The sequence below is a fragment of the Uloborus diversus genome, chromosome 4, assembly GCF_026930045.1.
Source record: "Uloborus diversus isolate 005 chromosome 4, Udiv.v.3.1, whole genome shotgun sequence".
Lineage (NCBI taxonomy): Eukaryota > Metazoa > Arthropoda > Arachnida > Araneae > Uloboridae > Uloborus > Uloborus diversus.
In genome coordinates, this window is record NC_072734.1 from 192,791,401 (window position 1) to 192,816,797 (window position 25,397).

At 31.5% G+C, this 25,397-nt stretch overlaps 1 protein-coding gene across 1 annotated transcript; it reads right to left on the reverse strand.

Moving 5' to 3' along the window:
• On the reverse strand, positions 1–25,303 carry LOC129220169 (GRIP and coiled-coil domain-containing protein 1-like). The gene is made up of 11 exons (XM_054854523.1): positions 25,186–25,303; positions 24,129–24,265; positions 21,267–21,383; positions 21,057–21,146; positions 18,705–18,833; positions 15,987–16,172; positions 13,852–14,043; positions 10,490–10,658; positions 7,007–7,158; positions 2,879–3,202; positions 1–576 (listed from the first exon to the last, which is right to left on the reverse strand). Exons 1-11 carry the CDS (start codon positions 25,268–25,270, stop codon positions 106–108), a joined length of 2,052 nt encoding a protein of 683 aa, XP_054710498.1. The 5' UTR covers positions 25,271–25,303; the 3' UTR covers positions 1–105.
• Positions 25,304–25,397: the final 94 nt, after the last annotated feature.

Genomic DNA, 25,397 nt, shown 5'->3' on the forward strand with positions numbered 1-25,397 from the left:
TGCACTTCTCTACAATATATAACAGATATATAAACATCTTGTTAGCCCTTTTGTATACTTCCCAGGTACAGATATATCACATCATAAATATCACTTGGTTCATTTTTAGCTTGAATGTTTACAATAAGAATTCACTTCCTGTACTTCGTTTCTCGTGAAATGAAGTATAGTCGCTATAGCGTTGATCATATGCTGCTTGGTGTTAGGATCGCTGCATTTCAAGAACCTCAGCACGACATTCTTCAGGTACTCGATGTTCATCCCCTTCTTGTCCTCGGCAGCTTCCAAGAGCTTCATCCTGGACTTGAGAGACTCGATCTCCTGGGAGTACTTCTCTTCCATCAGCGCGTAGTTCTGCTGCAGCTTGCGAAGGGTGGAGTCGGATTGAATGCGCGAGTGTCTCAAATTGGATATTTCCACGTCTTTCCTCGCGATCTCTTGGGCATAGTGCAACAGGTGTCCGTCTTTCTTGCCGGTCATCAGAGAACTGGAGAGGAGAGCTGTCGCCACCTCTTGGTCGGAACCTCGACTCTCGTTCTCTTTCTCTTCGTTGGAGTCCTCGTTCGGAGTTTTTTCCTTCAAAATCAGACAAAATAGAATAATAATAAGCATCATTTTGAAATCTTCAATAAGTTCATTAGTAAATTCTTTCCATCAGGGATGGCTCTAGTAGTTCTGCTGCCCTAGGCAATACTGACAAGTGCCACCCCCCTATTAATAATATAATATATTAATAAAATAAAAATGATAGTTAAACGCTGAAAATAAAAGTAAGCTTCAGTTAAATTTCAAACTGAGTTTTGCATATCAAAGTGCTGGTACACACTTTAAATTATATTTTTTTTAATGTTAAAGTAGTGCATTGAAACATATTAATATTTTCAAAAGACTTTTAAATCCTGGAATTTGCCACCTCTAAAATTAAATTGAATTTCTAGTTATATTCCAAACTATATTTTGCATATCCAAGCACTGGTTCACACTCTAAACTTTTTTTTTAGCATTGAATTAATTTTATGGCGCTGAAACAGAAATTCATACTTAAAAAAAAAAGTAACAATTTCGAAATTTGCTGCTCCTAAAATCTGCTGCCTAGGTCGCCTACCCCAGGAGCCAGGCCTGCTTTCAATTTGAAACCTAATTAAAATTTATTAAAAATTGAAGGATTTGATTTCTAACAATGCACTTCATCGTTTTTTACAAATATTCCAAGAAAATAATGCATGAATCAAATGATAGATAAAAAATAGTATTTGCAGTACAAAGAGAATCTTCCAAACCAAGGAATAAAATCCTAAATAAATAAAACATCAAAATTATATTTCTGAGATAAAATAATATCATATAGTGAAATCCATCTACACTGATACAGTTGGGACCAAAAAGATATCATAATAGATAGATTATTGTTATAGACAGTTTGATTATTCATGCTGACATTTTTGCTGGGACCAAGGAAAAGATCGTTATAGACAAGTTTATTGTTATAGACATTATTGTTATACACAGGTTTCACTGTATACAGTACAGCACTGCTTACCTCAACTCCAATTAGCCAAACTTAAAATTATCAAAATCCACTATCACTCCCATTTTTTTTAAATCATTTATTTTTTACATTTTTTAAAAATTATTATTTTTTTTTCATAGAAAGAAAACTTTAGTAAGAAAAAGAAATGGACATAGACTAAACCAGAAACAAACATTCTCCTGATAATATTGTTAGACAGTATCATAGGAAGTTTGGCAATAGGGAGTGAAATGTCAAGGCAACAGAATTCCTGTGTTTTGTACAATTCTTTGCTGTAGACCCTATATTTAGCCTGTATATATTTGAAAACTTAAAATGTTAAGGGGAAAAAAAGAATTATTAAAAAGTAAGGTGCAAAATTTTTTTTAAATCACACACAATTTTTAAACATGCCAGTATTGACAGCTGCAAGCCTCCTAGATAAAGTGTTAGGAACAATTTTGCACACAATCTGCTATCTTTTAAAAAGTTTTAAGGTTCTTACATAAAAAATACATATTTTATCTCTTTTGCTATAGTTAGAAACATTCCTTAAGTTGCTTGTCTAATTACCAGAACTTCAACCACAATGATTGGCCTGTATATATTTTTGATCTTTCATTTGATTTTTAAAAAGTTTGTTGAATAAATTTCAGTTGTTTGTAACTAGTCATCTTATATAATTAAAAACTGAGCGTAAGTACCTATGTATGCAACTATGTATGTATGTCCAAGTTATTTCTACCAAACGGCAGTGAACTGACCATCAAACCAGGTGTTGATGGATTCGTAATATTCGAGTCTTTATGGTTGGCTATTTAACAAAATCCTCCGATAATAATTAGTGGAGATATCCATTAAAAACTAATAGTTATGACACTTAGATTTCTAAATAAAATCCCTATTTTTCGAAGGTTTTCCTCCTTTCAAATTATTATTCAGTGCTTCATCTCACTTTCCGCAACAATGCTTTTATCAAAATTTATAGCGTTGAAGAAAATCATTGAGACAAAAGATCTGTTGCCATTTTTTTCTCGAATATGAATAAATAAAACTCTGGTTTTTGTTTTTAACGCTTTTCCTGCAATCGAGGGATTTAAAATGTTTACTTTTAGGTTATTTTTCTGCAATCTGCCGCAAAATTGTATTGATTTTTTTTTTCAAGCCTGAGTCTTGAACACGCGTCACTTGACACAACTTTTATTTTCAAGGTGGACCGTGCAAAGCCGGGCGACGCAACTAGTTGTGAATTAAAAAATGAAAACATATTTTTTTTAACCGCGTTGCGGTTGGCCAATCCCAGAATTACATGTTAAATGGACAAGATATCTCGTCAAGAACTGCAAGGTGGTTAAAAAAAGTACTTACTCTTGTAATAAGTGAAGATAAAAAAGACGATTTCAGGAGTCCAATCTCTTTCTCTTTTTCTTCCAAAAGAGCAAGAGTTCTTTCTCTCTGCTTCTGGATTTGATGCTCGAGCTCCAAGAGTTGATTGTGATTGGCTACTTCGATTTGGGCAATTTCCTGCCTGTGATGGTTCTTGAGTTCCTCCATCGACGCCTCCATATTGGCAATTATTTTACTGTGGTATTCTTCGTTCGTTTTCAGCTGTGATTTGGAGGCTTGCAACTGGTCTTTCAACTGTACAATTTTACTCTTTAATTCCTTGATTTCTTTACTTGCTTTGGCATCCTAGAATTGTAATTCCTTAGTGAATATGGTCTGCATAATATAACATTAATATTTTTAGATATGGATCATTTTCTCTAAACTGCTTAATTCTTGTCCTTGCTCCAAAAATAACAAATTAGCTTGTATAGAAATAAATACAGAGTTTGAAAATATCATAATATTTTCGAAAATATTAAAAAAAAAAATCAGATATTTCGATATATATCCGATATTTTCAATCTGCACAAACTCAAGTCTTCAAAATAGTAAATGCATCCTCAAATCACTCTTTATTTCCTTACATTATAATTACAATACATAGACTTAAAATTAAGGTTTCTCCAATTATTTATACCTAATATTTCATTTACACTTTTATCAATTTTAATAGAGTTAATTTAGCATTTTTCTTCTGTTAGCTACTTTTACACAATTATATGATTCAGAAATGAAAAATATGCATTAGTCGATGCCAGTGGCGCACACAGGAATTTTGCAAGGGGAGGGTCCGAGATCAAAAGCCTCATTTTCAGATTATACCCCAATACGTCGTCAAGCATATTGACTTGATTTTGTCGATTCTTGTGAACGGAAAACAGTAAAAAATAAACTATTGAATAAACAATTAGCATTTTGTAATGAAATATACTTAAACAAATTACCAGAAAGTAAAATAATTTTACGCTTTTACTTTTCTTATAATTAAGAAATGGATGCAGCAAAGCAAATTCATCGTTGTAGAAGCACCAGAAGTTCATAGAATCTCATTTTAATTTATAAATACAAAACTAAAAACATCGTTATTATAGTGTGTTATTTTATAATCACCATTCTGCTTCTTTTAGGTCATTTGTTATACAGAAAGTGCATAAGGCATTTTCTTTTTTTCTGACCAACATTTTACATTTAACTAAAGATTTTATGAATATAAAATACAACTAAACGAAATATTATATTAATTTGTTTTATTAATGATGTATTGATACATCATAAAAATATAGCACATAACTTTTTGGTTATTTTGGATAAAAAATGAACAGTATTACTATAATTAATACAATTTTTATATTGAAAATACTGTAGTTGAAAAAATTAATATCGAAAATATCAGGAAATTTTCAAAATAAATATCGGATATACAGTCGGACCTCCATATATCGAAGTAGCAAATTGCCGGAAAAAAATTCGATATATAGAAATTTCGATACATAGAAACGATCTTATTTTATCATAAAAATCTCCTAAAACATTAAAATTAAAGCTAATTTTCATGCATGAAACCTAATTTCTGATTTATACGAGCATCGGATTAAATGAAAGTTAATAATTAAAAAAATAACAGAAATTACATTTTTGTGCCTTCATACATCTTGATTCTTCCGCAGTTCAACTTGATTCGCAACATGAGGGGATTTTCGCTTTGACAGTGTAATCGAGAGAAAAGTAAAAAAACTTGAATGATTTTTACCGAAGCTAAAAAGACTAGGAATGATAATCAACAGACAAAATGGATAACTTGAAACTGATTTTACAGTGTTACTGGTTACCACTAATTAAGGTTTGAAATAAACCTGAGGGAATCTAAGAACTGCAGAACGGAACAACGACCTATCTACACACCCCTCAAATCCAGATTTCTTATGAGTTTCTTAGCAACCTTTAGTAAACATAATTTTTTCCCCTAACCTTCATTTTTCATGAGACAAACAGTCTAAAGAGGAAAAAAAATCTACGAATGTCTCGAAAAAAATTCGATATATAGAGATTTTTTCGATATATAGAAACAATTTCTCTATGTAATGAACATAGAAATTTGCTGGGATTTCGATATATAGAAAATTTCGATATGTGGAAGTTCGATATATGGAGGCTCGACTGTATATCGTAATATATATCATGATATATATCGGCAAACCCTGAATGAAACTGACACTAAAATGCTTTAACACCATGGTTTTATGTTTGTAAAAAAAGCTAAAACCAAACTCTTGATTATTATTATACATTTAAGTATTTTTTTTTTATGTGTGATGAATGTCATTCCCCCGTGTGTCCCTACCTCCACCTTAAAGCAAAATTAGCTCTAAAGATTCAGGAAGCCATGCATATTTGTAAAGAAATTGACGTTTAACCCATTAACAACTGTTATGCAATGTTGTAAAATAGAAAAATAAACCCATTAACAACTGTTATGCAATGTTGTAAAATAGAAAAATAAAGACTTTTCAAGGTTTGCACTATTTGGAAAAAAAAAGCAAAAAATGTCCTTTGATTTTTTGTCATTCCCCTGTCAAAGAATGGAATGAATGTTTCTCACATTTTGTAATAGTTAAATTAACCGATAATTAAGTCCCTGAATTCTGGCCTCATTATAGAAACAATCTTAATCGGTTCCTTCTGTAAAAATACACCCAGTCAAGTATGTATGTGTTTGTATTTTTGCACAAGAGAACTTCACATCAATATAGAAGAAGTGTATCTACAATGAAGAAAGCACAAAAAATAGATAAATATAACAAAACAACGATTTTTAAATCTGCAATTTTTCAACAAAAAAAAAAGAAAAAAAAGAAAAGAAAAAAAGCAATTACTATTTGCTTTTTACTGCGAAAATACATGCTCCTGATTTTTGATTGACTGGCGGATAATCCACCCCGTGGAAAATTGAGTTTCCTGTGTTTCTGTAATACAGTAACCCCTCGCTATACCGCACTTTTAGGGGGACAAAGAAAAAGAGCGATATATCCGAAAGCGCGATATAACGGAGGTCATTAAAAATAGTTTTACGTCCAGTATACAAGTAAATTAGCATTCTTTCTTTTTGACATGATTTTCTAATTGTTTCGATATAGTTCACGAATGTACTATCACACCGATTGAAATTTAAACAAGATTGAAATTTAAGTCAATTTTCACCGACAGAAAGTTAAAAACGTCAAATGGCGAATGAAGACGATCTTTCTGTGCTACCGCGAGATAAGAGTGAGCATTCCAATACCCTCCCATTCCCAATAGACTTTCTAATCCGTTTGACTTGCTCTAGAAAGGATGTGAAAAGCAAAAGTAACCATATTGTTTACAAAAAACTCTTTTGCCTGTCCAGAGATCATTCTTCCTTTCTTTGATGCAAATCCCGGTTTGTGCAATCAAGCACAAATCTTTTCTGTACTAAAAGAAGGGCGTATGTTCTCTTCCACATGGGCTAGTATGACCCTTGCTTGATGTCTCTCACTCCTTGTAAAGGCAAATGTATCAATACAGAAGAAGATGTCAAGTAGTTTACAGACCATCTTAAACTGAAATATACTGTGCGGGTACGTACATTTGGATGACAGGAATTGCTGCTGCTTTTCCAGCGAATTCAGAAGAATTGCTTCCTTTTGTTCATTGACAAAATAGAGAAGAAAGAGACCTTCTCCGAGCAATAACATATGTTTTCAGAAATGGTTTCAAACTTAAGCAAAGTTTTTTTTTCTTATTTTAGGCTTTAATATTTCGGGAGACAGAAGGAAAGAGCGATATATCCGAATGAGCGATATAACGAGGCGCGATGTAACGAGGGGCTACTGTATATATACATATATAATAGGGCATGTAACTAAGCCATAAAGAAATTACTTTGTCGAAAATAAAAATTGGAATATTTATGATTTTAAAAACGGTACATAGAACTAAATACAACTCATAAGGAGCTACTCAAAACTTGTTTTACAAAAATTGAATAATAATTAAGAAAATACACACTTAGAGCCAACAATTTGCATTGAAAAACTGAAATCTTAATTTCAAAGCACTCAGAAAGGATTTTGAAGTGCTTTTACTCACAGAAAGTAAGGCTGCAGAATTATTATTGTATTTTTCCTTCATGGCAAGTTCAGCTTTGGCTTTATATTGCTCGAGTTCTTCTTGTAACTGCATTATTTCAGTTTGGCAGTGATGATGTAGATTGTCTGATTTGACTTCCTCATTTTCAAACTCTAGAAATAGAATAAATTCAAACTTAATAAAGACTTTGATTTAGGTTGTTATATGAAAGAGAAACAAACCATTTCTCACATCATGTACAACACTTTTATTTTAAGAATTCAAGTATTTAGCAGCTAAAACGCTCCAAAATAAGTTTAAAAAAACATATATATGAATTTGTTTATAATTAATCATATTATGAATAATATGAAAAAAAACATATATATAAACATACATATGAATGATAGCTTTTAACGATTCTGAAAATCGTTAAAAGCTTTCAAAATTGGAAGTCTCCCGTGACAAAACTGTGCTTTTTTTTTCATCTAGGGGGCTTTTACCCATGGCTCGTTGCCCCAGAACTGCCCCATCGGTCATCCTAGATTCGAGCTTGCTTATCTCTCACTAAAATATTTGATCAAACTTTACCACCATCCCAGGAGAAAAATGGAACTCTTATAAATAATATTCTAATACTTTTTGAAAAAAAAATCAAAAATATATATCTTGAAACACAAAATACTAAAACTTTAGTTTTCAAAGGTTCACTCGATTCTGAAAATCGTTAAAAGCTTTCAAAATTGGAAGTCTCCCGTGACAAAACTCACACTTTGTTTCACAAAATCGTTCAATTTCTGGGGCATTGAATTCCATCTATACATATAATAAAATAAGATATTTGTTTGTGAGTGTGAGATGCTCGCATTCCGGGAAAACGATAAGGCCTAGAAAGATGAAATTTGTTATACAAGTGCAATTTTTGCTGATAATGTGCACCTCAGGCTTCGATTTTTGATATTTTAATAAGAAAAAAGTTATTTAATGTTTTATGTGATTTTTAGCACTTTTTAGTATTGTGTAACCCACAGAGCCCGAATCATTTGCCCCAGGCAAATATTTTTTGTAATATAGTGTAGGAAATTTAATAAAAAATATTTGAAAATACAGCAATTTTTGGGGTTTTTTTTAATAATTTTTGAAAAAACCTTTAATTTACATTCTTTCCTGGGTTTAATTTTTTTTAAACTCATCTCGGAAAAAGTATAAAAGCCTCTATTCTAAAATTTAAGTTGGTAATAGTAAAAACATTTCACTCTCTTCAGAAGAAAAAAGTTTTCAAAAATAGGCAATATTTTTTTTTTTAAATAATTTTTTTTAATGAAGAACACGACACTAGCTGTGTGCTTTGGCCGGCTGAGTTCCAAACTTAACTAACTGAAATCGTTTGCGTTTTCTTAACTTTTTTTTTACATTCAGGATTTCATTTCTTTATTTTTCCAACTTTTTTTTCTGGACTTTTTTTTCTGCTATTGTTTATTTTGCTATTTTAATTAAATAAATAAAGCCCGCATTTTTTTGCATGATCTTAGTTTTTTTTCAGGATTGGTGGTTAGGTTAGGTAGATAGAGAGATATTGAGTGGGAATTTTTTTTTTTTTTTCGAATTAATACTTATATACAGAGAAAAAGATTGTTAATTACCATGAGAGGTAGATATGCAAATTTTCATAGATCGTATACATAGATAGGTTGATATAGCTGATGAACAGTAAGAAATAGATAGGGCTGTCATTTAAGGAACTTCAACAGGGGGGAGGTAGTCCCCCCCCCTCAAAAAAAACACTGCCTTTGAAAAAATAATGCTTTCACAAAAAGTGAAAGAGCTTTTTGTTATTTTCTGACAAAATTTTCATTGGGAATACGCCCTTTGCCTCCCGCCCCTCCTTTAGAAAAATTACAAACGACGGAGCTGGAAATGGACTTACAAAATATGTTATTCAAACCAATATCGATAAAGATAGATGTAGATTTATTAATACCACCACCAAATTTATTTAAGGAACTGTCGAAGGCGGCAACCTTGGCTTAAAAAGTCCAATCAGCAGGTCGCCGCAGGCAGCTAGTTTAGAATAAGATCACAACATATTCTTCCGGTTAATCCACAAAATGTTATCTTAACTCAAAATAGTTGGATTTATATTATTGTCTTTTACGCCTCAAAAATATGAAAACAACGATTTTTTAAAATAATTTGATTTGAACATATTTAAGCTAATTTTGGAAAAAGTCTGTTCCTGCATTTGTCAATATTTTGAAGAACTCTATTAGTGGCTACTTTACCTCAGAAAGCGATTTTTACACCAACTGGTGTAGGTTATTTTTTAATGCCCCAAGAAAAGAGGCTCAACCAAAAGCTTTTTACTGTTAAGTAAGCCAAAAATGAAGGACAAATGCAAGGAATCAAATGAAATTTGGTTGAAAGATACAACTCAAACTGGTTCTTGTTAGAAAGTCAAACTAGTCAAGAGTTGTTTAAAGAATTAGCTGAAAAATTGACTAATCTAGAATTACATGATTAACTGATGTAACTGTCAAATGTAAAATTGGTTAAGTTATTACTTTACAAATGAGTAAATTATTGACTACAAAAATCATTTACAGTAGGCGCCGCTTAATGTGATCACTTTGAGACAAATACAATTTGATAACAATAACCGACTGATAACAATAACCGAAAAGAATCCAGGAGACACAAAATGTTTTTTTTTTCCAATTAAGGTGCATTTATTTTGGCAACCTCAAATTAAAATCACAATGACTCAAAAGAAGGCAGTTTTAAATTATAAATTATTAAAATAACAGAATGAAAATATCTAAATTATAAAAAGTTAAAGCCAATTTATGCAATTTTTTAATCACATAGCAATAGGTGAAGTAAAATATATGACCATTTTCCCTGACATTCGTAAACCAGTTCCAAAGCACATTCAGCTTTTTCGCTCTTTTCCAGCATGGTTTTGCTAGTTGTTTAAATTTTAATTTAACTTCACTTTGTTTTCAATCTCGACACAAATCTTTAAGTTTACAAAGTAATGGCAACAATGGAGGTCCTACATGAATGCCTGCAACATGTCCAGCGAGTGAATTTTTTAGGTGCAAAAGAAAGTTTCTTAGGGGGAGTCTGTGGTCACTGGGGGGCGAACTTTCTGTAGCTTCATTCCTAGAAAAATTTTGAACTGCTATTGAAAACCACAAAATGCTACACAGAAAGTTAGTCTCGTCAGGGTTTGCCTATGTATTTCTGTTAATTGAGGAACAAAAAGGGGGAAAAAATTGAAAGTTTATGAAAAAGTGATAACAATAAACGAAGACGCTGATTACAATATCAGACTTTTTTAACGTGTGTCAACATACAAGGTTTCCGGGACTTCGTGATTCTGATAACATTAAGCATGATCACATTAAGCAGAGCCTACTGTATGTGAAAAATTCAATATTGTTTTGAGATAAAAACATTTTGGTTTTCCAACCATATAAAAGTCAAAAATGAATAAAAAGATACCAAAATACTGCTTTCTTTCCAAATTTTTGAAATCTGATTTGCTCAACTTTGGCTCCAGTTTCTTTGGTCTGTCTTGAGAAACAGATTCATTGCATTCCCACATCCTTGTTTCACAAAAGGTAAGCTTTGAAATAGCACTGCATTCGACTTGTAATTGAGAAATTTTTTCCTAAAGAAAAGAAAACATCTGGAATGCATAAATTCATTTTGATAACATATTATATTTGACCATAAAAGTCAATAGCCAACCAATACTAAAAGAAAAACTTATATTTATCTTTTATTAAAAAAAAACCCAATTAAAAATATTTAATTGACCTAAAACAATAATGAGATAAAACAAATAAAATGGTACAATAAAACGTTGACTCCCCAAGAAATTCCTTGAGCTAATCAATACCACATCTGACTATTTTCTTTCAGAAATGCTATTTGATATTTTGCGTATCTACAACATCTGCGTATCTATAACATTTGCGTAACATATTTTGCGTATCTATAACATTTAATAAATGCAATCATAAGAAAAGATAAGTATAAGGAAGGTATTGTGTTAATTAAGACCACAAATTTTGAATTGGCAAAATAAAAGTTAACTATTATTAATAGCACTTGGAAATCACTTTTCTAATCATGGGAACACTTTTTCAATTGTTAGTTAGGGAATAAAAATATTAAAACATTGACAACATCAAGCACAAAACAGGAAGTTTAATATATTGATGCTAAAAAACAGACTCCATACTATCAATTATAAAAATATTCTTTCGAAACAAATTTAATACAGTTGATACTTGCTCTACTTTGAACCCATACAAGTTGCAAAAAAAAAAAAAAAATGTTATGGAAGTGAGTAAAATTCTTATTTCATTTTTTAAAAATAATTTATTATGAATTGCAAAGTGTACTAATAATACAGAATGAGAAATGGTCTTATTCATTAGTCATCCATATGTATAATATTCACTAATTTTTAATTTGAAATCACAGTCAAATCTCCCTTAACGTACACTCCCAGATAGCGGACAGTTTCTGAATCCTCAGACCCTCGAGATAGGCATATAATGTATTTCACTCCTCGTTGGTGGACAGTAAATCAACCAAGTTTTGTTTTATTTTTCTGTGTCTGGTAAGATTTTGCTCAGCATTGCTTTTGAGGCAAGCATTTTTTCTACTCCTTTACGATGTTCTGGGACTAACCAGTACCGATAAGAGGATTAACATCCCCTTTTTCTCCGAAAACAGGAGCCTTTTAAGTCGAAGCTTATGAAAGTTTCATGCAAGAAATTCCAGCAAAAAAACAGAAGAAAAAAAAATCTTTTTCCTTTTACACAGTACCTTGCTTTATCAGTTTGGTTAGGAGAGGAATTCATTCAAAAAAATACTCTCGTGGAACTTAACGGAATCCCCCCCCCCCACTAGATTTTGGGAGACGAGCGTCGGTGAAGCGTCCTTACCCTCCAGACGCTGATGAGGAATGGGCACAGTATTATTGTCAGATAAAGTGAAAAGTGTAGCCGATTGGGCTATATTTTGCTACCATTTAAAACAAATAAAATAATAGTTTGAAAAACTAAAAAAACACGCTTTCGTAATAAAATGAACTAAAAAGTGAAAAATAATCTTTGGAGGATCGTAGTTGACAAATCACTTAATTTTAATGTAATACAAAAAAAAGTTTGAGGTGCTGTCTATTTACATTTTTTCATGGACAACAAATGGAAGAAATTCAAGACAACTGATAAGAAGCCCTCCCTATGCTTTTTTGTATTGCATTAAAATTAAGTGATTGGTCAACTACGATCCTCCAAAGATTATTTTTCACTTTTTAGTTCATTTTGTTACGAAAGCGTGTTTTTTTAGTTTTTTAAACTATTATTTTATTTTTCCGTTTTTTAGTTTAACTTGTTTTATGAAAAAATATTGATGTATGTGTGTGGAAATCACATCTACATTACTTTGAAAATTTGAGATGCATTTGAATAAAAGTTTTGTTCAACAATGGTCTGATCAGCAATGAATTTCAAATTGAAGGCTCAACTAAATTTTGGCATGAAATTAGTTAAAAACAATTATATTTCATGTTTTAATTACATTGGAACAAATTTTGTCTGATGCAGAAAAATTAAAGGTCTTTGTAGATATTTTTAAATAATTTTTGTGAGCATTTTTTAATGTATTTTCTTAAATTTTTCCTTTTTCACATTGTTGGATTTATGCCAAAATATTGATTAAAATTGGAGGAAACTAACAATTAAAAGAGTTAATTAATTAATTTGATTATAGAATATTGCATTGTCATCGGGTCTGAGGTCGCGTCCTAAATTTCAAAAGAATCCGATCACAGAAAGTGGGCGAAATTTGAGCTGCAAGATTCCGTTACAAGATACATACATACAGGTGAAGCTAATAAAAGCGTGTTGAAAAGGTGCGGAAAATCAACGACATTGATTGATTGGTTTTGTTCAGCAAGGGAGAAAAATTCACAAATGCCTTCATATTTTATTTTTCCGAAAGATTCAGCGGATTATTAACTTATTAGGTAAATTCACTTATATTCGCACTACTCATTTAGAATTATACACTGTAGTTGTAGGTTTAAAATACAAAATTAAAAGGTCATTGTAAAATCAGACCCCCCAATAGCGGACACTCCCTGTTAACGGACAAAAAATTTGGTCCTGATGGTGTCCCGCTATTGGGAGGTTTGACGTACTAATTTTAAATAATTGAGGTTTTACTGTATTTTAGAAACCCGTTGGTGAACTAACAGAGAATGCATAGCATTTGTCAAAAAGGAGACAAAATTTTGAGTGTAGTTATCAAGATTCGAGTAGAATATTGAAAACCATTTCTATACACTTTTGACGCAAAGAATATTTACCAATTAAATTCCATAATTTCACAAAAGTTATTTATACTGGAGTTAAAATATTCTTAGAAACATTCGCACAAGGAAAATATAGCTGCTGTAATGAAGGAGATATAATTACTAATTAATTAATTATGAAAACATTACAGACAACTGTTTTGAGATTACAAGGATCATCTGCATCAATGCACAAAGTTGTGAGCTTTGAATGCATGTAAGCTAAGTGCAGATTCTGAGTAATAAATTTTTTCACTTTCTTGCATCCTGTATTTCATAACTTCACGTACTGCGCTTAATTTTGCCCAATTCCATAGATTCTTTTTTATGCTCAAGTAGCCACAAAAACTATGTCACATACAGACAGGTAAATACTTTTCAGCAGTGGGTTCAGCCTGGTTTAAAATGTGTTAAATATCACATAATTTGAAAGTTTTAACAAACTCAGTTTTTTTTCTATGTTTCAGATTTAGAATAAATTAAAAAGAAGAACCTTCAAGTGCTGTATGGTGACTTGGTCTTGTTGCCTCTGTTTGTCGTAGTTGCCGAGCATCTCCGAAAGTTCCGAGATCCTGCTTTCCAAATTGGCGATCCGCTTTTCCTTCCCCACGGTCAGCAGTTTCAATTTATCTTCGGCCATATCGGCTCGCTTCTTCTCCTCTTCCAAATCTGATAAATATTGCAGCTACAGAAGCAAAAACTAAGTATGAATAAAATGTTGTTTTGAATTTACATGAAAAAGAAGCGAACTCAAGTTATTAACTGCAAACAAAACAATTGTGGCAGTGAGAAGCAAAGAGATTTAAATGGACTTTAGTAAGTTTCGAGAAAAGGGCATTTTAAAACTTAGGTAGGCTTTCATTGATTTGTTTTTTCTAAATTATGCTACACAGCAGAACTTACTGGGGCTACTAGTACTATTTGATAAACATAACTTTATCCTAAATATATTATCAATAATTTATTACATGTATCTCATAACTTACAAACAACTATAATCATGTAAACGTAAACTTACTGGGGATGTTCGTGGTGTAATGATAACCTAACAAATTCACTTCACTAAGCAATCTCACGATAAAACAACTTCCGGTATGAATGAAAACAAACCGGGAATTTCTCCTTTCGCCTTCCGGTTCGGATAGTAAGATGACGTCATACTTGTTCTATCATGTTCCATGAAGTTCTCGAATGATGGCAGGTGACGACGCAGTTATGCTAATCAGGCACGCAGTATTTATAGAGACTTCAGCTGTTGAATCGCTCTCTCTTTCTCGTGTTTAGTTTTAGTTTGCCTGCTGTTAGATTGCAGCAGGAGGTTTTCGACTCTCTGGCATCATCAAGCCATCGAGTTCCCCGTTTATATTTTTTAGGATGTATTAATTGAAACTTATTTTTGATCGTCGATAGATATGATTGAATCATCAAGTATTATCCGAACTTAGTATTCGTTGAATATCTTGAATTGTTGTTAGTATCTAGGAATGCAGATCATGGAATCTTTTTGGATACGATCTTCGGTAATGGTAAATTGGAATTAGTAATAAGATTGAATTTAGAAATCGCCTTAAATGAAGTTTAATTTTGAATATGTGTGTGGCTTTGAGTTAGTAACTTTTTCTTTGATTTTAGTTTATACAACTGTTATTCGTTAATAAACATGTTATTGTTTATAATAGGACTTTTTCATCACTTAGTTTAAGATGATTCACAAAATAGAAAAATGAATTTCAAATTGATAGTTTGCTACTCTATTTACGCATCACACTTTGCTAATTTATTAGCTTTGAAATATTAGTATTCTTGCAAAAATTGGACTATTACTACTTATGCAATATGCTGAAGTATTATAGTCCATCACTATTCCTTGCACCAACGCACAGGAGAAGTTCTCCTACCATTTGTACAGACTGTCTAAAAAATTTTAGTTCTGGCACTTGCATCCCTTTGCTTCTCACTGCCTCAATTACGTTTAGTAAGAGCAATATAACCTTTCCTTGATTTGATAGAAAAATTTGGCAGGTGGTATGCAGCCTATTGATTGGTGGTTGAGAGTTGCTGCTTTACAGCATCGAAGCTAAGTCCATTTTATTTCACCGTAGTGACTTGAACATTTTAAAAATGTATACAGCTCAAACATAAATTGGAAGATGTTACTCTCCAATTCAAAATGGGAAACTAATGAATATGAATGAATACATTATATGGGATAAAGATTTGAATGTAAGTACTTTTCAAAGTGAAGTAGTTGCTCGTTGAGCAAAAAGTTTCCCGCCAAACAAGATAAACAATTTAAAAGATCTATCCATATTTCTGAGAAGTTGAAGGTGGGAGGAGGTTCTAATGGAAGTAGGTGTGATGAAAGAGGAGAAGAAGGAGGATGATAGTTTGGCAGATACTTGGCGGGCAAACTAGACATCATAACTTTTTAAGGCTGAGGGCTTTTGGTTTTAGGATGTGTGAAGGTCTTCTTTTTTGTGCGGAAAAGTTAAGGGTTTTCTTGGAGGGGAAATTTTTACAACAGGATTGTTTTTGATAAGATGAATGAATACATTATATGGGATAAAGATTTGAATGTAATAATTCAACTATTTAGCTGTTTTTAAAAAATAAAGACACACTTTGCACCTTTAAATCTTCCATTTCGGATTGCATCTTCTTCATAGACGAAGCCAATTTTTCACATCTCGCTTCCGAAGAAAGTAATTTAGTTCGACAAACTTTAAGATCATTTTGTAGTTCTTCTATGCAGCTTTCATAATTGGAAATTTTCTTCTCGGATAATTTTGAGCCGGATCTCTGCAGCTCACTGACCTGGGGAAAAATTGTTTTGAAAAAGTAATTCACTTTCTCTTAGCTCCTTAAACTTGAAAATGATTTGTAAAAAAATGCCTTAAAAGACAAAAACAAATTTTCTGTCTTTAACAACATTACAATAAAGTTAACACTTGCATTATGTTTTGAAAAAAATAGCAAAGTGAAACATATATAATAAAATATTTAATCATTTTAAATGTAATACAGTAGAACCTCCGTTAAGGGACACCTCCGAATAAGGGACACCTCTATTTAAGGGACATTTTTTCTGGTCCCAGTCCGTTAGAATAGGAACTTCCATGCATTTACCTCTAATTAAGGGACACTCTGTTTAAGGGACAGTCACAAAACAAAAAAAACAAGAAATAACGTATAAGCACATAAGAAATATTGAATTTACTGGAATTCAAGTTTCACATTTCCTCTAAAAATTAATTGAGGTAAATTTGCCGAAATTAACAGGCATAATTTGCCCTGTCATCAATATATTCAAGTAGGGTCAAGGCCGACAAAGAGTGCACAGCAACTAATTAGCTCTGTGTATAAAACTTAAAAAATTTGAACATCAATTGTAATTCACATAGTATTACATTGTAAATTGCATTACATAAAGCAAATACATGTAATGAATTACTTTAAAATTATTTCTGTGTGTTACGTACAAAACTTTGCCATTTCAAAATTTTTTATTTAATTTTAATTAATAAAATAATATAAACTTAGAAATTTGAATAATTGTGATTTTTATTTAGCATATAAGAAACGTTTTCAGTATTTAATCATAAAGGTTAATTGACTTAGTGTTAATGCTTATTGTGATATTATACTACTAAGTACACGGCATGCATCAATTCATCCACCTCCGAATAAGGGACACCTCTATTTAAGGGACAAAATGTCTGGGCCCCTTAGTGTCCCTTATTGAGAGGTACTACTGGTACGCCATAGAACACAAGTTTCAACCGACCATTGTCCACTTTGCCAGGCAAAAGATTTGATAACTCCCTTTCCTAATCTATTATAAATTTCTTTTTTCATAACTACAAAACAGAAACCATTAAAAGAATAAAGTTGATATCACTAACCAACAGGAAAATAGTGTTGAGTTATGCCCTTCCTCAACAGGTACTTACCCAAATCTAATCTTAAATCCTTTTCTCTCCTGCACCAAAATATTAAGCTTTATTGTCATACAGAAGAAATAATTTTAAAAAAATAAGACCACTTCTTTTTTTTTAAGAGGGTCACAGTACCTTTTGAACGTTTTTTTTTAAATTTAAGTAAATTTTACATTTTTTTGAAACCATAACATACATACTTATTTTGTAATCAATAATTTATTTTCAAAATTTAAAAATCTGGCCAACTTTTTTAAAAATTCAAAAAATTGAGAATTTTTTTAAATTTTTAGGGCTTTTTTATTTTTGCATTAATTGAAAAAAAAAAGTTTTTTGCTAAACGATCACTATAATTATCTCTAAAAATCTGTGCATTTGAGTTTATTGGAAAATTTTCTCCGATTAATTATGTAAAAAAAATCAGTTTTTTTTTTTTAAATTTGGTTTTTAAAGGTTTAACAATCTCTAAACATTTGAGTCATTTATAAAATGCTTATCCCATGCACAATTTTGTTAAATATATCATCCTAATTGCAAAAAGTATTACTTTAAAGCTGTATCTTTAATTTAAAAAAATCCTTAAGGATTCTAATGACATGAAAACACAAAAAAACCATCATCGAGAAAAAGCAATTTGAAGTTTTTCTTTTGCATAAGAACACATAGGGAGCATGGCCTAAAACCACTCATAACTTTTTTAATATTTGAACTAAAGCAATGAAACTTTTCTCCTGTGTTCAGAATGGTTTTCAGTTTTGAAATAAGCAATAAAATTTTTTTTGATAATTTCATCATTTTTGAGGTACTGAAACTCCTTAACTGTTAGAATAATTGATAAAGTGTTTCTTTTTCTTGCCCGGAGCAGTGCCATAAAATTTTTGACGAGTATTTGAACATTGAAAAATTTCAGTGTCCCCAATGGGCACAATAAATTCAGCTGGAAATCGCACTATAACCTACTTTGCAATTATTTTAGTTTAATTTTTTTTTATAAAAGTACCACAACTTTCTTGCACTATTTTTCTTTACATTGAGAACAAACTATAATATTAAGTAATCTAAAATATCAATTAGAATATTTAAAAAAAAATAACTTATATTCAAATAAAATTATCAAGTGGTTAAAGTAGATACATCCACATAACTACATGAAATACACCGCCAGCTCAGTCATTTCCAGCCGAGGACTGCAGTTTCTTGCTTATTAGCACTCATCAGCCCGGCATAGGAAAGTGACTGAGCAGGAGATGGAAAATTCAGTCACTTTCCTATGCCGGGCTGATGAGTGCTAATAAGCAAGAAACTGCAGTCCTCGGCTGGAAATGACTGAGCTGGCGGTGTATTTCATGTATTTCTGCTTTAGCCCTGTCTATTGGGCGGTAATTTACTGAATATCCACATAACTGCATACCTGATCTTCTAACCTTTCTTTGTTGATTCTTTCGACTGCCAAAAGATTCTGTAATTCTTTCAGCATGAGTGAATGATCTTGCTGTTCTTTTTCCCTCTCCCTCTGCTGGCTGCTTATTTTCTTTTTCAGCTGAAATTTGTGATAAAGAAAGATAGTCTAATTAGACGATATTAAAAGGAAAAGATAAAAAGGTTGATTTTTGGTGCAGTTCAAAAGTACACTTTTAATCGTCTCTAACTTGAATAAAACTCCAAGCCCCACCAATTTTATTGCATAAGTTTGTACCATTTTTAATCTAGTCTACAAGAATATATTGTGTTTTGAAAGTTTTGGAGGGCTAAAAATGCTATTTAGCACTTTCTGAGCACAAGTCAATGTCCGAAATTGAACTCAATTTTGCTGTTTAAAGATTTTTTTAGTTATATTATCCGATTTAAATCTTAAATCTAATTACAAATTTGACTTTGACAGTACAATACCGATCAAAATGCAAAAAAAAAAAAAAAAAAAAATAACTCTCTATCTTGAAAAATAAATCTTTTATAGTGAAAACTGCTAGCCTTTGCTCCAATTCCCTTTTCTGAAATCTGTACCAAATACTTAAAATTTCGCCTTGTCTTACCATAGTGCAACCTCTCCGCACTCTGACCAGTTTCTTTAAACAGACGAAAAGCGGCTTGCTTATAATTAAGAGCTTCTTTAGTCTCCCTGGAGAACCACATGGGCTAAATTTTGGTACTTATTATAACACGGTTTGCGATTATTATAACACGGTTTCGATATTACACAGGAGTTATGTTTGAAAAAGATGGAATTTCATTTTTGTTTAATACATTCTGTTAACGGTTGATAACTCTAATAAGTTTTTACTTTGTTTTTATGAAACTTGGTTTTGATATAACACAGTGATTTGCATTATTTCTAAGTCTCTTATAACATGGTTTCGGTATAACACGGAATGAATTAACCGTGTTATACGAGGGACGCATTTGCATTTGCAGTTTGTCAACTTGAAGCTCTATCTAGTGCACACGAGCATAATTTAATAAATTTTCATAGCTTAGTGGATTTGGAAATGTTTCTTTTTGTACTTTGTTAGCCATTTTTTTTCCTATTTATTGATGTTATTCATATATATATATATGCCATTACACAATCTAACAAGCACTTAATATCTATTGAGAGTTTACAAGCAACCCATTGGAGCCCAGAGCTATATGGATCATTTTCTCTAAACTGCTAAATTCTTGTCCTTACTCCAAAAATAACAAACTAACTAGTATAGAAATAAGACTGACGCTAGAATGCTTTAACAACATGTTTTTATGTTTGTAAAATAAGTTAAAACACTCTATTATTATTATACATTTAAATAATTTTTTGACATGATAAATGTCATTCCCTTGTGTGTCCCTACCTCCACCTTAAAGCAAAATCAGCTCTAAAGATTCAGGAAGCCATGCATATTTGTACAGAAAATGTTGTTTAACCTCTTAAGAAGTGTTATGCAATGTTGTAAAATAGAAAAAAAAATTCTTCAAGGTTTGCACTATTTAAAAAAAAATAGTAAAAAATGTCCTTTGATTTTTTGTCATTCCCCTGTCGAGGAATGGAATGAATGTTTCTCACACCTGGTAATAGTTGTATTAACTCATAATTTAATCTTTGAATTCTGGTCCCATCATAGAAATAATCTTAATTAGTTCTTTTTGAATAAATATACGGTGTCGAGTATTATTCGGGTGATATCAAGTTAAATCTTGATAAGTATTTTTAATGACTGTCATTACCCTGTCTTTGATAATTCATTTAATTTTATAATAATCGCTCAATGAATGATTGACTCTTGTTTGTATAGAGTTCCCCCCCCCTTACTTTAAGTGACGTTGATATTTGTTGTTTGCAGTTATGACAATATATAAGTTAACTTTAATTTTTGTCATTCCCCTGTAAAATGTAAGGGAAACAAATAACCACAATAACTACTTTTTGGACACCACGACATTGGATCTTTTTCAATTTCATAAAAGTAGTGTTTCCTTTTCCCACATAAATTATAATATCGTCAGTAAAACGCATTATTTCCTCTAAGTGTCATTCCCCTGGCACAGTGAATGCCATTCCTTGCCCTGTCCAAATTGCGCTGTTTAGGGAAAATGACCCATATGCAGACAGCTCCGGAAACCCAGCTCCGAAAATTGTGAGAGCTTTCTATAACTCAAACTACCAATAACTCGAAGGTTTTAGCCGGTCGCTTGGGACTTTGAGTAATTGAGAGTTGATTGAATCTTTATTTTAATTTCTGGTATCAAGCATGAACAATTAAAAAACAGAAGAAAAAAAATACTTCACTTCTAGTATCTGATTTTCATATTTCTCACATTCCAAGAAATATTTATTTTCCATATCAACCAAATTCCGTTCCAACTCATCTTTTTGTTGCTGAAATTTAAAAAAAAAAGGAATTTTCTATTAGTAAATAAATAGTTTTGGTTTAAAATCATGCTCACATTTTATTAACTTTGTACTTCAGAGAGTAGTTGAAAAGTTTCGAACACAAACCAAAAGTTTTTTCCTGTCAGTTCTTAACTCATTTTCAATCCTTGATTTTTCTACAGTCAAAGCTCCTAAACTGGATTTCAACATCTGCAAGCAGGCATCATTTTTCTCTGCAGAAGCCTAAAATTAAAAGAGAAAAAAATTCCTAGTTGCAAAATTTCATTATGAAAAATATATGTGGATGTCACACACTTTGCTTATAAATAACCTAGTTTTGCGCCAGCTGGATCACACCTACTCAGGACAGATCCAGAAATTTTTGTAAGGGGGGTCAAGTTTCAATGGCCAGCATTATACTTCCAACATAAAAAAGTATCAGCTAAGGGGGGGGGGGAGGGCAAGGAGGATGGCAGACCTCCTCATATGCTACGGACTCGTCCCCCCCCCCCCAAAAAAAATGAGATCAAATTTCTTATCATTTCAAATTGCCCCACACCCCTCCCTTCCCTAAATTTTGTGCAACTTGTGACATAGATCTTGGCGCAAGTTGCCTTCAATTTTCAAAAAATCATACTTCTTTAGGCAGGGTTGGCAAGGTTTTGGGACTACGGCAAAAACCACGGTAAAAACCCTGGTTTTTACCGTCCTGTCCAAAACCCTTATGTACAAAACTGTCTAAAAGTATCTAAAAGTATGTTTTTAGAAAAATTGTATTTTGTTAAAAAACATTAAAAACAGAATAAAATGTATTAAAGTAATGCTTTAGACTGAACATTTATTCAATAAGAACATTCAACTTATTTGTACAGCTGATTTTAATCTAGTTACATAGAAGTTGAATTCTTGATTACAATTTCAATTTGTATGCATGAGTCTATGTTATTTTTTATTTATTTTTTTGATAATAGTAACCAAATTTCCCCATGTTTATGCATGTGTGCAAATGAAAGCAGGATTGGCAAGGTTTTAACCATCCTGTTCAAAACCTTTGTGTACGAAAGTGTCCAAAACTATTTTTTGAGAAACTAGATTTTGTGAGAAAATATCAAAAACAGAACAAAATGTGTCAAAACAATTTTTTGGACTATTTAATACATTTATTCAATGTGGAAATTTAAGTATAAATATATAACTTATTTATGCAGCTGATTTTAATCTAGTTATGAAAAAATTAAATTCTTCAATAAAAATTTCAATTTGTATGCAGGAGTCTTTTTCTTCATTAACCAAATTTTTCCACATTTATGCATATGTGCAAAAGAAAGTGTTCAAAATATAGTTCAATAATTGACTTAAATGCAATAAATTAAATTTTTGTAGTTACAGAATGTATTATATTAAAAATATGAACTAAAAAAATAGCACAAGAGTTTTATAATTAAGTGTTTAATCATCAATTTCTTGTTCTTTAATCTATGATTAAAAAAGTAATTTTTATTAAAACATTACATAAAAATTATTTGCAAAAACCATTAAAAAAAATTAAACTTTTTTTTTTTCACCTCAATATTTATTGCACATTTAATAACATTCCTTTGAGTTATAAAGAAATGGAACTGCAATTAGTTGTCTTGGTAGTGTTGTGTATTTCTTTTCATAACTCTACTAACTGTTACATAAGGAAGTTTTTATGTACTAGTTACTGGCATTTCTTTAAGTAAAATATTTTTTAAATGAACATTTGAAGAAAAATATTATTGAATACTCATTAATTAAACTTCATTAATACCTATATCTATGCATTACGAATATTGCATCAAAACAAATTGATTATACTACACCCCTTTAGTTTTGGACAGTTTAAGACAGTTTCGGACACTTTTGGACGGTAAAAACCACCTGTCCTGTCCTAAACCAGTTTTGGACAGTCCAAAACCCAACCCTGTCTTTAGGTAAACAGGCTGAACACATTGTCGTTAACTTTGAATATATTTTTCTTTTAAAAGTGAACAAAAATCTCAAAAGAGCAATAGCCCAGTTATCGAAATTAGCCAATCCTTTGAAATATGACATGCTGAGAAAAAATACCTTGCAGATAGAACCAAGCAAAAAAAAGGTTAACATTGATTTCATGTACTATTTTTTCAGATCTCAAAATTTAAGTTTAGTAACAATCATAATGAAATTCATGCCACAGGAGGGTCAGTTGACCCTTTGACCCTCCCCTGCACCTACTGCAGTGAAATATGTTTAACACAAGAATGCTTACCATGAAAAATCGGTTAATATAATATCCTGTGCACTTTAATAAAAATCTTTTAACACAAAATTCTTAAACATTAAACATTAATTCAGTCTCTTCAGTTTCCTGTTAAAGGCTTTCCACTGTACCTTTACATTTTACACTTGAAGGTTCCCTGTGCCTACTATGGGCTCACCTGTGATAATCTGTGAGTGTCCATGCATTTTTTTTAAAGGAAGTGGCAAGTGCTTTACTTGAGGAGGAGGTTTTTTTTTAAAAACTAGATTAGTATCAGTTTCAGTGACAATTGTACAGTCCTAAGAAATTAGTAAGATTTTCTGAAATTCCAGATATTAAGGCAAAGACCCTATTTGATTTACTAAAAAATACTCTCGCATATGTAGACTTGCATTTTCCGAATTTAAGAGGACTGCTATGTAGTACGTTGCTTCAAATGTGAGGGGGCAGTTAGGTGAACTTCAAAAGTTGGTTTTAGATTTATAGCCCCACAAGTAATATACAAGGCAGTGAGAAGCAAAGGAATGTAAGTGGCAAAATTAAAAATTTGGAGATAACCAGGACACATGGTAGGTGAACCTCCCCTCTGTCTTGGGGCAAGAGATGGTGCTAAAGATGAGTCTGAAAATATCTAACCAACACAGAAACATTTAGACAATTTGAATATTTAGTTAATTATATTTTTCAGGAGCAAAACTCTTAGAGCGTCAATATTATTTTCTTACATCAGAATTATCTTGAGACTTAGAGTCTGGATCATTTTCTTCCACAGATATGTTTTTGCCAGCATCTGTTAGAGTTTTAATTGTATTTTCTAAAGCTTCCTTTTCTTTCACCAGATGTTTGTATGACTCTACAAGATCTGAAAGAATATTTTATTTGAGTATTAGTTGAATAAATTGTTGAATACACATATTTCTTTACATAGCTTAATTTTATAACGCCAAAAAATAAAGTTCAAAAGTACAGGTTAACCTGTATTTTTAACCAGAAGAATATCAGAAAAATTTGATAATACCTATCTTCAAAGTTTTAAATCAAAAGATAATGAAAAAATTAAAAGCTTTCTGTAAAGTAACTATACAGTGAAGCACCGTTAATACATTTATGCAGCGACTGCATGAAAAAAGCATATTAATGAAAAAACTTATAATAGGAGTGTATAATATGTAATATACGCATTGCAGGGACTAGTTTAATTGATAAAAACGTGCATCAGAGAAACATATAAACAGTGCTTCATTGTATAAAGGAGTCAATTGGCATTAGACTCTAATGGAAAACTATATCATCACCTCAGATCAACAGTAAGACATCTAGCCCCAGAAATAACAATAAGATATCATACTCTTGCTCTGAGGCGACGAATAGACTCTATAAATAAATAAATTGAGTCCCACTTGGTATTTTTGCGAATCTTAAGTGGAACACAACCTTTTTGAAGGAATACTTTTAATGTTCTCTAAAATAATATTAAGCACATAAACTGCAAAAGAATAACATCGTATTTAAATCAGTGAAATTAAAGGGGAGAGATTGACAGTCTGGAAATGGGCGATCTTTATCCATTGGCGTAAAATTTTTGCCACAAATGACAGCGCGAGGAAAGTTTTTCCTTTCCATACGTGAACTGAACACAGAATGAGAAAATATCAATTTTTCACAGAGCTATCATACGATCCAAATTTCCCAATAATCGAAACATCACCGATAAATTTTTGGTCTAAGCCGAAGTACTTGCGTGCAATTTTTTTTTTTTTTAAATATTGATCCAAAATTTACCATGTAGTCTAGATTTATACTTCAAAAGACTCTTATTTTGTTCTTCAATACAAATCAAAAGTTCTTTTTTATTCTTCTTTTCCATATTCACAATTAAACTGAACACGTTACATTCGCGACAATCAAAACAACCAACTGTCAATCAGAATGTAGCAAAGCACAAGAAAAAAATTACACGTACAAACACGTAGTCACTTTTAGTCTCTTGAAAC